At 35.1% G+C, this 13,932-nt stretch overlaps 1 protein-coding gene across 1 annotated transcript in view; it reads right to left on the minus strand.

Moving 5' to 3' along the window:
• Positions 1 to 13,932, minus strand: part of cdk14 (cyclin dependent kinase 14) — a 122,569-nt gene that overhangs the window by 78,472 nt on the left and 30,165 nt on the right. The window contains exon 6 of the mRNA XM_016466858.1: positions 10,586 to 10,709. Within this exon, the coding sequence (XP_016322344.1) occupies positions 10,586 to 10,709 (124 nt within the window). The remainder of the gene's footprint in view (positions 1 to 10,585; positions 10,710 to 13,932) is intronic.

Consider the following 13,932-nt stretch of genomic DNA (forward strand, 5'->3'; position numbering starts at 1 on the left):
TTCTCATTCACACACAAGTTTACGTTAAAAACACACATGAGCTACAAAAACAGTCGGTTATGTCTGTGAAGGTAAACAGCTGGGAAATAAATCGCATGTTTATTTTAGATCTGTGTGGCAGCAGCAATATACAGTAAATAAATCAATAAATGCACTGCTCTGTTGTCTCCTCTGAGGCTGGGACTGTAAACAGTGTTCTGTGCTCGTCTGTGCAGTCAACCACTGAACAGTTAGCATGTTTTGCTCAAACTTTCATCATGGCATTAGAGCTAGTACACCGTTGTCGCTTGTGAAATCAAAATGATGGTGCCGTGGGTGGAAACTTACAGATTAAGGGGCAGTAATATTATAATGAGATTCCTTTGCCAAGTCACCAAGGCAGCGAAATCAGACGCGCTCGTTTCTTCAGACGCTTGCAGAAAAAGGCTTCCCAAAACAAAGTTACTGGGTTAATCTTTTTCACGTTTCCTTGGTTGGTAGATGCACCCTGGAAAAGTCAGATTTTCATGCTATGTCACCTTTAAAATATCATGACAGTTGTATATTTGTATGATATTACATTCATATATATGTTAAAATATCATAAAAATATAGAACTGTCATGATATTTGTGGTGGTCTAGATCAGGGAATCTCAAATGTTTTTGCCACCTCTAAAATCCCAGTTAAACACTGGGAACAGCTTTCTGTCGGTGGACATTTACTTGTAACATTTGTTAAAGGGGGGGTCTAATACTATTTCATGCATCGAGTAATTTACACTGTTAAAGAGTTGGATTCTCATGCTAAACATGGCCAAAGTTTCAAAAAACGATTTGAATGTAGAATGGAGAATTTTGGTGTTAAATACATTCCTTCCAGTTTCGGAAAGTTTTTTTTTCGATCGTGGCTCTTCATGACGTCATGAAGGGAGGAACTCCTTATATGGGCATTTCTCCCGGAAGAGCGCGCCCGCGCACGCATCGACCAGAGCGAGAGCAAGAGCACGCCCTTCAACGAGGACTCGCTCGGGAAGAATGTCTCCAAAGAAGTGTGTTTTTGGTTGCAAGGGAAAGATAACTTTGTTCAGCATCCCAAAAGAACCCAGCGTTACGTAAACAGTGGATGCAGTTTGTTTTTCCGGGGGGGGCAGCAACGGAGTTTTGCACGTGTGTTTGTTTACGAAAGTTTTATATACAAGGCCCAGTTCGACGCTGGATTTGCACATCGTTTGATACTGAAAGATGGAGCGGTCCCAGCTATAAAAGATCCCGGTCATGATTCAGAACTGCAGACGGTAAGTGAAACGGCATCAAATGTCTCTGTTTTGTTGGCAATCGGCGCTCAAGTGCTCATGACTCTTCAGCTCCGCCCACGGCGCGCCTCCAGGAGCTCGGCTGTTTTCAGAGAGCATCGTAAAGCTGTATCTTTCTTTTATAAATATGATAAAACTAAAGACTCTTTGGAGATATAAAGGATGCAATACTACATTATAGGTACTCAAGATTAACATGAGATCGGGTGAAACTGTGTGTGTTATATCCCCTTTAACATCTTCTAAGCTTAACTGATTCAAATTCTGACACTAGCAACAGTGAGGTCATGGGTTCGATTCCCAGGGAAAGCAAAAACTGATAAAAAAAAGTGGTCTAACTGTAAATGTTGATCTCAGCTCTTAGAGGAGACTCGTGATGAAACGCAGCGTCCTCCAGGTGCCGAGGCGTTTAATTAACCCGTTTGACTTAAACAGGCTTGACTTCCTGCACTGGGTGTTTAAAGCGCTCTGTCGGGACAGAAATAGCGGCGCAGCTTCACGCTGGTGTAATTTGCAGTCAATAATCCTGAGCTAAACAAAGGGACGAGAGAGTGAGAGGCTATCATTTCCCCGGCGCGGGGCGGTTCACGTGCGACAGAGCCTCTAATCGGCATCACTCTGAACTCCAGAGTAACAGCAGCGCAGCCGCATCTGAGCGACTAATTGATGGGAGGAAACCGGGAGGCGAGGGGTCAGAGAGGTCACTGATGATGAAGGCAATCGAGGAGGAGGAGGAGGATGCACTGTCCTTGTCCCGGGCCGGTCGTCATGGTAACAGCTCGTAAAGAAGGCCTGTGCCGCTTCAAAGCGCTCCGGATCGCCGCGGGTCTCCAGAGGGGGTCAAAGGTCAAGCTGAGTGAATTATACATCACTCACTGTCCCACAGTCACATGACAGAACAAGACAAGGAGGCGAGCAGAAAGGATAGAGAGAAATGACAATAGAATTATATCCAAATAAAATCAATATTGCAATATGACTTGATGTGATTGTCTGTGATTTAATGAAATAAATATATATGCTACTGCGGTGTGGTTCATGATAGTGTTTCATGAAAAATATACAACATCATATATAAAAATATACATAATATTTGAAAAAAAAAAAAATACAAATATCATAAAAAATAAACAACTACATGATATATTAACATACTGTACATATAAAAATATACAACTATCATGAAAATCTAACTTATATAAAATATACCAAATAATAATATATAATAATATCATAAAATATATAAAATATCATAAAATATACAAGTTAAAATATCATGATAGTTGTTTTTTGATAATATATTTGTAAATGTTTATACATTTTAAAATATCATGATTGTTGTATATTTATTATATTATTTGCATATGTTTTATACATGTAAAATATTATATTTGAATATATGTGTGTGTATAATGATAGTTGTATATTTTCATGATATTATTGCTTATGTATTTTTCTATATGTTAAAATATCATGATAGTTGTATATTTTTGTTAATATGCAGTGTTTTATGAAAAAATCCAACTATCGAGATACTTTAACATATAGACAAATATACAAAAATTAATATAATAAAAACAACTATCATTATATTTTATCATGTATATTTTATGGGATATATATATTCAACTTTCATATATATTCAATTTTTATATGTATGTTACTATATCATGCAGTTGTATATACAGCTATATGTTATATTAAAATACACATATACAAATTTCATAATATCATAAATCAACTATCATAATAGTTTAACATATAGGAAAATATACAAATATAATGTAGTAAAAATACACCACTACTCAATATAGTAACATATACACAACTATCCTGATAATTTAACATATAAAATATAATATCAAATGAAAAATATTCAACTATCATGATGTATGAACATTCATATTTGTAGTTTGTGTTTGAAAATTATTAGCTTAACATGCAAACATCAGCATTGATTGATGGAACCAACTGTAATTCTCTGTGTGCTTAATGTGAAGCAGAACACGGAGATGCTGCCTATGTAGGGCACTCAAAATCACACACTTGAGGAGTCTGATCTATTCTAGGTTATACACAAATAAGCTTCTATTCTAGTTTAGATGCTGCCTTGAAAGTTAGCAGCCTATGAAGGCAGTGGACAGCATGTTTGAAACAGCTTCTGTATGAAATCTGTGCAAACATAACCATCAAACAGGGATTTAATAACAATCACACAGCACACACTAAACCGGGTCACAGCGTTTGATTAAACGCCCGTCTCATCTGCTCATCCATCAGTGCAGACTATGATCAACATATGAAAAATATCATAAAGGCATATTGAATATCTCTAGCGTCTGCAGCGATCAGGAGGAGTTTTATTACAGAGCGGCTCATTTTCACACATTTTTTGAGCTTCAATTACAGACTGTTTGGCAGGTAATTTATGTTGGGTGTGATGAATCCAGACGCCGCCTATTAGAGTCACCTTTTCATATGCAGAACTGATTAAGTCCCTTATCAAGATGTTAATGAAGTGAATGAGCCGTCAGAACGGATTCACATCAGTAGCTGCTTTATCAAAGTAACCGGCAGATGTGATTGTTTTTGTTTTAGTGTAAACACAACACATACAGGTGCATCTCAATAAATTAGAATGTCGTGGAAAAGTTAATTTATTTCAGTAATTCAACTCAAATTGTGAAACTCGTGTATTAAATAAATTCAATGCACCTGACCCTTTACCACACAATACTGTTTAATCCACACAGAAAATTGCATGCAATTACTAATTAATTGCAATTACTGCATGTAATGTGATGATAATTCTCATAATGCCACGATACGCCTTCAACTCAACATAATCAATACATCCTTAAAAATAAAGCTTTTTTGATACATAAATATTTTGATACATAAAATTATGAATATATGTTATTAAAAAATATGTACACCCACAATTTAAAAATACTCCGTTTTTTTTTTACAATTAACAAAACACACTGCTTAGCAAAATATCCCATTTAAAAATATTATGTTAAATAAAAATATTATACATATGTACTTCATATATATAATAAACTAATTGATAAAAAAATTATATATATTACGACGGCATTAAAATAACTAAAAACCTAAGATTATGAGGTCAAAATTTTCGAGAATTAATTCGTGGCAATTATGAGATTAAAGTTATAATATTTTGAGAGCATATTCGAGAATAAGGTAGAAATTACGAGAATAAAGTTGAAATATTTTGAGAATAAAGTCAAAATATTTCGAGAATAAAGTTGAAATTACGAGAATAAAGTAAAAATATTTAGACTTTATTTTGAAATATTTTGAGAACAAAGTCAAAATATTTTGAGAAAAAAGTCCAAATTATGAGAATAAATCAAAATATTTTGAGAAAAAAGTCAAAATTACGAGAATAAAGTAAAAATATTTAGACTTTATTTTGAAATATTTTGAGAACAAAGTCAAAATATTTTGAGAAAAAAGTCCAAATTATGAGAATAAATCAAAATATTTTGAGAAAAAAGTCAAAATTACGAGAATAAAGTAAAAATATTTAGACTTTATTTTGAAATATTTTGAAAACAGTCAAAATATTTTGAGAAAAAAAGGTCAAAATTATGAGAATAAAGTCAAAATATTTAGAGAATAAAGTCAAAATTACGAGAATGAAATCGTAGCAATTAAAGTAATAATATTTTGAGAGTATACTCTATATTGCACACGCAAATTCTTTCAATTTCAAATTGAAAGTTTTCAGTTTTATAGTGAAATAATGTGTTTTTCACGCTTTTTAATGTGATGTGACAGATCGCTGAATTCGCCTCAGTTAAAGCGGCATGTGAATCAATCTTTCTGATTACAATGAGACATTCGTTTCATTAAATTAGGCTATATTGTTTTTTTCATGCCTTCTGATGTTCCTTTACGTTTATAATTTGTATTTCGTAATAAAACTGACAGATTTTGAAAGCTGAGACTTTGTTCACAAACCTTATTGCTATTTTTGGGTAGCTGGCGCACTACAAATAATGAATGCAATCGAAGACATTAAATTTTATTTCCAAGCATACTGTCACTGCTAGTATATGACACATGATTTCTGCTAATAATCCCACATCAGGGCTGTACAGTGCGACATACATTCACATCAAACGTTAACTCAGCAGTAGAGTTACACTCACGGGACACTGCACTTATGCGCAATCACAAAACTACATTATTTTCATCTGCTTAAACATTTAAAGGGGTCATATGATGCGATTTCAATTTTTCCTTTCTCTTTGGAGTGTTACAAGCTCTTGGTGCATAAAGAAGATCTGTAAAGTTGCAAAGACTAAAGTCTCAAATCCAAAGAGATATTCTTTATAAAAGTTAAGAGTCAGCCACACCTACCTAAAACGGCTCGTTCTAACACGCCCCCACATGTCTACGTCACTATGTGGGAAGATTTGCATAACGCCGCCCAAATGTTCACGCAAAGAAAGAAGGCGTAACTTTTATTCTCGCTGTAGTATTGTTGACGCTGCAGCCATGTCGTGGAGACGCTGTGTGCTTCGTTGTGAAAGCGAAACTACTTTGTTTGGTCTTCCAAAAGAGTAGCTGGCCAATCAGAGCACACCTCGCTTTCTCAGTCCGATGAGCTTCGTAAAAATCGACGCGTTTCAAAAAGGCGGGGCATAGAGGAGAAACAATAATGTACAGTATGTGGAAAATAATGTTTTTTGAACTTTAAACCGCATAAACACATTTCATTACACCAAATACACAAAATAATGTTCTTTTTAGCAGCATCATATGACCCCTTTAATTCACGTGCTGTTCTGACATGCGTTTTTTCTGAGCATAAACACATGAAGCGCGCGCACACTGCACACGAAAACAGCGCTTGATTACTAGACTAAGTTGTCTTTCGCATCTGATTGATTTAGCATCTAATACTGTCAAAACACACAAGGTTTACATATAAACACAGTTGGTTATGTCTAAAGTGAAAGTAAACAGTTGAGAGAGAAACGGATGCGTGCAGCACTTAAAGGGACAGTACTAAACATGCCGCTTGTCATTGAAGGAATAGTTCACCAAAAAATTCAATTTCTGTCATTATTTGCTCACTCACATTGTCCCAAACCTGTATTAATGTCTTTCTTGTGCTGACCACAAAATAAGATAGTTTGAAGAATATGGGTTACCAAACGGTCTTTTCACATTTCCAGGTTTCTCAGCAGTGGAAGTCATCATAGATGGGTGAATCTATAGTGGTGAATGGGAGACTACCACAAATATATATATTTTTTTGCATTCCCATTTGCTCAAATAGCAAAAGAAAAACTCCTCAATAATGTTTTCATGACATAAAAAAAAAAGAGAAAGAGAGACTGATAGGCCTAATGACAGTCAGAAGAGAAAACAATGTCAAATTTACCGTCACTCCCATAGACGCAGTATTAGAAACATCCTCGCATTAGCGTTAATTCGTTTTTTTGTAATTTGATGCAAAGGTAATTTAATACAAAATATAGTGTTGTAAATGTACATAAAAAATATTTTTTTCAATTAAAATTTGAAAAACTTTGGAGGATTTATTATGAGGCTGATGACCACTGAAACGCATCATCACAGTTTTGTGAAAAGGGTCCATAACAAAGATAAAATAATGACAAGGATTTTTATCTTCGCCCACTTTGGCCTAAATGTCTGCCATTATTTTGTATTTTATATTTTGTTGAGGTGTAGCAGGTGTTATGTTTCTGCACTCTTCCATTTTTAGCAAATAAAGAAAAAATTAGCTTGTACATAACACTGTTTTGTTTAAAAATATTTTTGTGATGATTTGTATTTTTTGTGCTCTTTGGAACATCAATGTTTGTTTAAGTGAGTAGCACCAGTGCTGTGTGAAAAAAGGTTAACATACAGCCCTGCACATATATTCAAATCAATTCCAGTAGCCTGGCAATTTCTCCCAGTGCTCCCAATCTGGGCCATTTGCATGTGCAATATAGGCTATACTCTCAAAATATTATTACTTTAATTGCTACGATTTAATTCTCGTAATTTTGACTTTATTCTCAAAATACTTCAACTTTATTCTCGTAATTTCAACTGTATTATCGAAATATTTTGACTTTCTTCTGATAATTTTGACTTTATTCTTGTAATTTCGAGTTTATTCTCAAAATATTTAAACTTTATTCTTGTAATTTTTACTTTATTCTCGAAATATTTCGACTTTATTCTCATAATTTTGACTTTATTCTCTAAATATTTTGCCTTTAATTTTGCAAATTTGAATTTTTTCTCAAAATTTTAAGACTTAAATCTCGTAATTTTAGATTTTTTTTTTTTTAACGTGGCACTAAAACGCCGCCAATATATATATATATATATATTTTTTATTTTATTTTATTTTTTTCTTCTGTAGTATCAGGCTCAAGATCTCATGCTGCTCCTGTTCTGAAGATCTAACCCTCTTCAGCAGATCTGAGTGTTTATTAATGATCTCTGCTTCACTTAAGCAGAATCTGAACATACTGTAAAGGCTGAAGCATAATCACTACAAATCTATTTCAGAATATTATCTATAATGTATTATTCACTGAAACAGAAGCTGTTTTACGTGATGTCACACACTTCTGCTGGACAAACAGAGTTTCTGTGTGTTTAATCTGTTTACATCCAGAACAAGCGAGAGTTGTGTTTCCCTCAGATGAAGATGAAGATGAAGAGCGCTGCATTCGTGCTGCTGCACACTTGAGGAGGGCAGGAGGAGCCGCTGAGAGCCGCCGCTGACAGACCGGCTCCTAATGACCCCGCTGAGAGCTGCTGAGAGCCGCGGGGCCCAGCCAGAGAAAGACACCATATGCTGCAGCCCGCCGAGCCAAAACGGCCCTTCAGCAGCTGTTAGAGACTGCAGAGCCACCCAAAATACACCGTCCTGACAAAGCCGAGCCTCTGTGTGTGTGTGTGTGTACGCGTGAGTGTGTGTGTGTGTGTGTGAGACTCTGTCTGTGTGTGTGTGTGTGTGTGTGTGTCTCTGTGTGTGTGTGTGTGTGCGCGTGCCTGTGCGTGTCGTGTGTGAGAGAGTGAGTGTGTGTGTGTGTGTGTGTGTGTGTGTCAGGAGACTCTCGCTCGAATCGCTGCGGCTCTAATTGAGTGTAAGAATCAGCGTCGCAGCAGGTATGTGAGAAGCAATCTGTTGGTCAATCTGTCTGTCTGTCTCGCTCATTTTCTCTCTATTTTCTCTGTTTTCTTCCACTGGTTGACGTTTCTCTTTGTTGTGATTGTTCTTCACCTCCTGACCGCCTCTCATCACGTCTCTCTCTGATTCTTCCTCCTTTCTCTCACAGCTTTTTACTGAAGAGCCCAACAGCTTTGCTTACTGAAGTTATATTATATTACTACTGTAAGTAGTATAAAAGATAAAATAAATAAATTTTTTGCAATAAACTTTAAACTTGTATTTAAAAATATTTAATAAATTAATACTAAATAATATACACCCATATACACATTTTTATTAATTGTAAATTTAATGTACATTTCTTTAAATTAATTTATAATTATTATTATTATTTATTATTATTTTTATTCATTAGTTTAAGTTTATATATTAAATAAAATACAATACTATGCAATATTTAAAGTTTATTGCAAAATGTTAAAAAATATTATATTTAAAAACAAAAAATGCTTGAATTTTGTTTACAATATTGTTAAAATTATAAGAAAAAAAACTAAAACTAATTATTAAAAATTATCAAACTAAACTGACATAAAATACTGTATTTAAATATATATATATTTTATTAAAAAAAAAAAGATATTTTTTAAATAATATATTTTAAGTTTATTGCTAAATATTCAAAGCAGTTTGAGAGAGTTGGGAGACAGAATGCTTTATGGGAGCAGGTGGTCACGACTGTCTTTTGTTGTGATTTCATTAAACAGGCAGCTGAAGGTGAACCGAACTTTAACCAGTTTAACTATCAGTGACGGGTCACTCGTCTCTGTGCTGTTGTTCCGGCTCATTGTCCTCTCCCTACTGGCTCTTCTGCTGCTGGTCAAACACGTGTGTGTCGTGTGTTTAGCTGCTGATCCAGACTCACAACAGGCCTGTTCACTCTCTAGTGCCTCTGGAAAAGCAGTCAATGCAGTGATGTGTGTCTGTGTCTGCCCATAATGCCCTTGTGACAGGAGACTGGACATATGGCGACACACACACACACATACACACACACACACACACACACACACACACACACACACTAGCTCACTGGTACTACAGTACCTAACTGCTGCTGCAACTAGCACCAGTGCCAGTATCAGTATGTTCAGTATCAGTAGCAGTGAATCATTCAGTCAAAACTAAATGATCCATACACACATATAAATGAAGAACAGGAAGCACAAAACCAAACACCATAACAATACAGTCAGATGTTTTAATGACTATTACTACATGCCTTGGTTATTTTCACTAGATTAGTACTACATTTTCTTAATTGAACTGAGTTTAAGTTTCTTGACATTTTCTCTGGCTGAACAATAAAAATAAAATTTTAAGCTATTTCAGAGCATAAATATCCAGATATGCATTAAATATTCTAAAGGCTGAAAACTGAAACAAAAAGAAAAAAAAAACTGTGTTTTTAAGCTACATCCCTAATTACAACCAAATCACATGAGCCACAGTCTGATGGTGGAGATATATGATTATATATTTATATTTATTTATTTATTTGCATCTGATTGTTTTTAAATGTTTATTTATTAAATATTAATATTTATCTATTTAATGTATCAACTCAAGTCTAAATTGTTTACTCTGAAAGAAATATTCATATACAATATCAATACAAATTTTTTTTTGTATAAATACACAGTCATATTTATTAAACAACTATATATACTGGGCAATGACATATAAATAATATAAATAATATAAATTAATACAAATAAAATAAAGGTAATTAATCATACATGTACATTTAAATGTACTTCATTTTATAAACACATTTATATTAATTTATATTAATAATGTATATTAAGTTGCTAAAGAAATAAATTAAAATATGAATATTTACAAAAATACAGATTTTATAATAATCATGTTTAAATATTTATTTAATAATTATTTATAATTTGTTATCAGTATTGTTTATCAAAATATCTGTCAGAGTTACTTTTAAACAAACGATTCATATTTAATTTAAATTGGTAAACATATGTAATAAAAAAAGTGTTTATCCTACAAATACTCCATGTAATTATTAGTGAATGAGAGCCAGTTTCTCACCGAAGTCGGCCAGTTTGAGTTCTCCGGTGTCGCTGATGAGCAGGTTCTGTGGTTTCAGGTCTCGGTGAAGGATGTAGCGCTGATGGATGTAAGACAAACCCCTCAGTAACTGGAACAGGAACAGCTGCGGAAACACAAGATTCATGTGTAAGAGTCACAGATCACCTGCCAATCCATATATCACTTAAAACACAAATCAACACGTGTCAGTCAAACTGAACAGGATCCATTAGGCCTGGGTGATAAAACGGTATCGATATTTATCGACGGTACACCTTCTTCGATATCGATTGAAAAAATGTTCGATATAACGCACGATATACGCACGTGCTCTGAGTGACGCAGACCGCACACACAAACACAAACACATGCTGAGTGCTGTGCCTGCCTGTGATGAGGAGATTGTGAATAAAAAATAATAATATTAGTCGAATTTAAAATAAACATTTGCATTTGAATGCAAAAATAGTACAATGAAATGTTAGGTCTGCGTCAGGGACCGTCATTAGTGGAGCACGAGATTAGTGGTCGACCGATATGTGTTTTTTGACAGCCGATACCTTGGAAAGAATATAAAGCCGATATAATTTTATTTATTTGAATTCATATTTAAGAAATTTGAAATAATTTGAAAATGGATTAAAAAATAAACGTGTAAAATAAACATACTTATACTCTAGAAGACAAAGTATTTTTCACAAATAAATAAATATTTAATAAAAATGTAATTAGAAAGGAAGTAAACACTGTAAGCAACAGGGCACTCAGTATTCTGGGAAGTTTGTGTGCATTGGGAATCATATTTTTTCAAATAAAGCCAAGGTAACACTCATGTTACATACAGCACACAGTGGAAATGACATGAATAGGACAGTGGGCAAATGCATAAAGCGCAGCATAATTTGAAATCACGAGTTTAAAGTTTGCCGATCGCGCGTCTCCAGGGAAGCTGAACTCTCCCCTGTCCGTATTCAGTTCGCACGGACCATAGGACCAACCGTCACAGAACACGCGATCATAGAGGTCACATGCACACTTCACATGATCTCAACTAGATTCGACTAAGTCTGCAAGGTTTGTGAAATTAAATGTTCATTAGTCATTCCAAGATTTGTTTAAATTATATAAATGCGTATTTGGGGAATGCTGACGGCAAACGATAAAGTATTATAATGTTTGCCTTTAATAATATTAAAGCAATCGTTATAATACTTTTTTGTATACATTTTAATTCCTTTGTTTAACAGTTCTATCTGATTATTAGATAGACTTCTTTCCGTATTAGACAGAACTGAATGACAACAGCGAACAAGAGGGAGAATGTGAGCACTGTGTGCTCAGGCGCTGCCGCAGCCGTTCTCGGCGCCGTCAAAATAAAAGTCTGACGCGCCGTCAAAATAAAAGTCCCACCTTGAACACATCGGCCAAACAGAAAACGTATCGGCCGATGCCGATATTTGAAAAATGGCAGATATCGGCCGATATATCGGCCTTGGCGATATATCGGTCGACCACTACACGAGATGCGGTGATGATGATGTAAGTGACACTGTTGCATTTTAATGTTTTATTAGTGTAGCCCACAAGACGCGCAGTTGCTGCGTTATTCATTCAAAATATTAGAGCATTTAATGCGCTGCATTATTTTGCTCATTGCGCCGTCCTGTGGCCTATTTAACCTGCATATAAAACATTAGAAATTAGATATTTGTTTAATTTTTATTTTGTGTTTGATTGTTTAAACAAAAATTATTTGCTTGTCTCAATAAATTGGGTTAATTTAAAAATACAGTGGTTAAAAAAAAAAAAAATTCTATTGCTCTTTGTTTTAAAAAAAGGTTATAAAAAATGTAATTATCGATACCGAACGATATGAAACATTAAATCGTTGATACATTTTATACCTATATCGCCCCCAACCCTATGATCCAGTCAATGTGCTATTTATTCCCATCTTCCTCATATAAAGCAATCACTGTATATATTGTGCTTTTATGCAGTTCAGTATCATCTCAGATCGATCCGAGCTTCACGCTCTCTGTGTGGAGTATTGATGAACAGCAGCGTCTGATCTCCACAAACAGAGCGTCTGATAGACGGACAATCGATGCACAAACACACACACACACACACACACACACACACACACACACACACACGTAAACCTCACATCAGTCTGAAAAGAGCACGACTGGCCTGTTTTCTGCTTGGAAGAGATTCAAACGCAAAACTATCAAAGTCTCGGTCAATCAGGTGAAGCACGAGAGCGCGGCGTCCAATCAGAGAACGGTTTATCGGGCGTCTGGAGTCATTGCGTCACTTTCAGACGAGGATCGTGATCGTCATGTTTACTCAGATTCCTGCTCATTCAGGGACAATATTCAGCAATACAGCCATTCTCCTTCAGTCAAACCACAGTCGAGGGACAGCTTCACCCCACAATTACAGTAACATTAAAACACATACAGATTCATCAGACTCATAACACAGGGAAGCACTACATAGAAAAGTTTTTACTGTACTTTACTTGTTACATTAAACATTTTGAATCTAATTAACTTTTTTTATTCATAGGAATAAAAACAGTAAATACACATATATAAGCTTTCCATTGATGTATGGTTTGTTAGGATCGGACAATATTTGGCCAAGACAAGGCTCGAAATTGCGACCATTTTGGTCGCATATGCTCCCGAAATTTAATCTGTGCGACCTCAAAATATATTTGGGAGCATTTGTGCGAGTGCATATAATTGTTGTCGTGCGACCCGTTTTCATTTCTCTAAAAACGTTCAGAGTATGTGCCTTCTGAGCGCTGATACGGTCACCTGTCTGCCGTACTATGATACGTTAGGCTACATAACCAATTAAACTTCATCTTTACATTCTTAACTTTAATGCAGATTTTAGATTGGTTAATATTAGCTGTCAATCACCCAGTCACTGCTTCCCGCTGTCAGGTGACAGGGAGCTAACTACCGTGGGGAATGTAAAGGGCTGAAGAAGAGAGAAAATAAAAAAAGAAACACTGACAGATTTCTTTTGTGAACCACCTAAAGTTACAAATAATGGTGCTGGTGATAGCGATCATGTGGTGAATGTTGATCCACCAGCCGAATAGAAGGCGTACAGTTTTCGGAGAGAGTGGTTGAAAGACTTCTAGTGGCTCCGCTATGAAAATGGTTCTATGCACTGCGTTCACTGTAAAGCCTGTGGGACGGAGTTTGCAGGTAACAGCGTTCGCCACCGAATCTACACATTTCGTAATTGTTGTTTTACGATGTGCGGTTTGACATTATCAAGTATATTGCAAAATCAAATCCAAATGAAACACACCTACAGAGAGT

This window comes from Sinocyclocheilus anshuiensis, unplaced genomic scaffold (assembly GCF_001515605.1).
Source record: "Sinocyclocheilus anshuiensis isolate Anshui unplaced genomic scaffold, SAMN03320099.WGS_v1.1 scaffold480, whole genome shotgun sequence".
NCBI lineage: Eukaryota > Metazoa > Chordata > Actinopteri > Cypriniformes > Cyprinidae > Sinocyclocheilus > Sinocyclocheilus anshuiensis.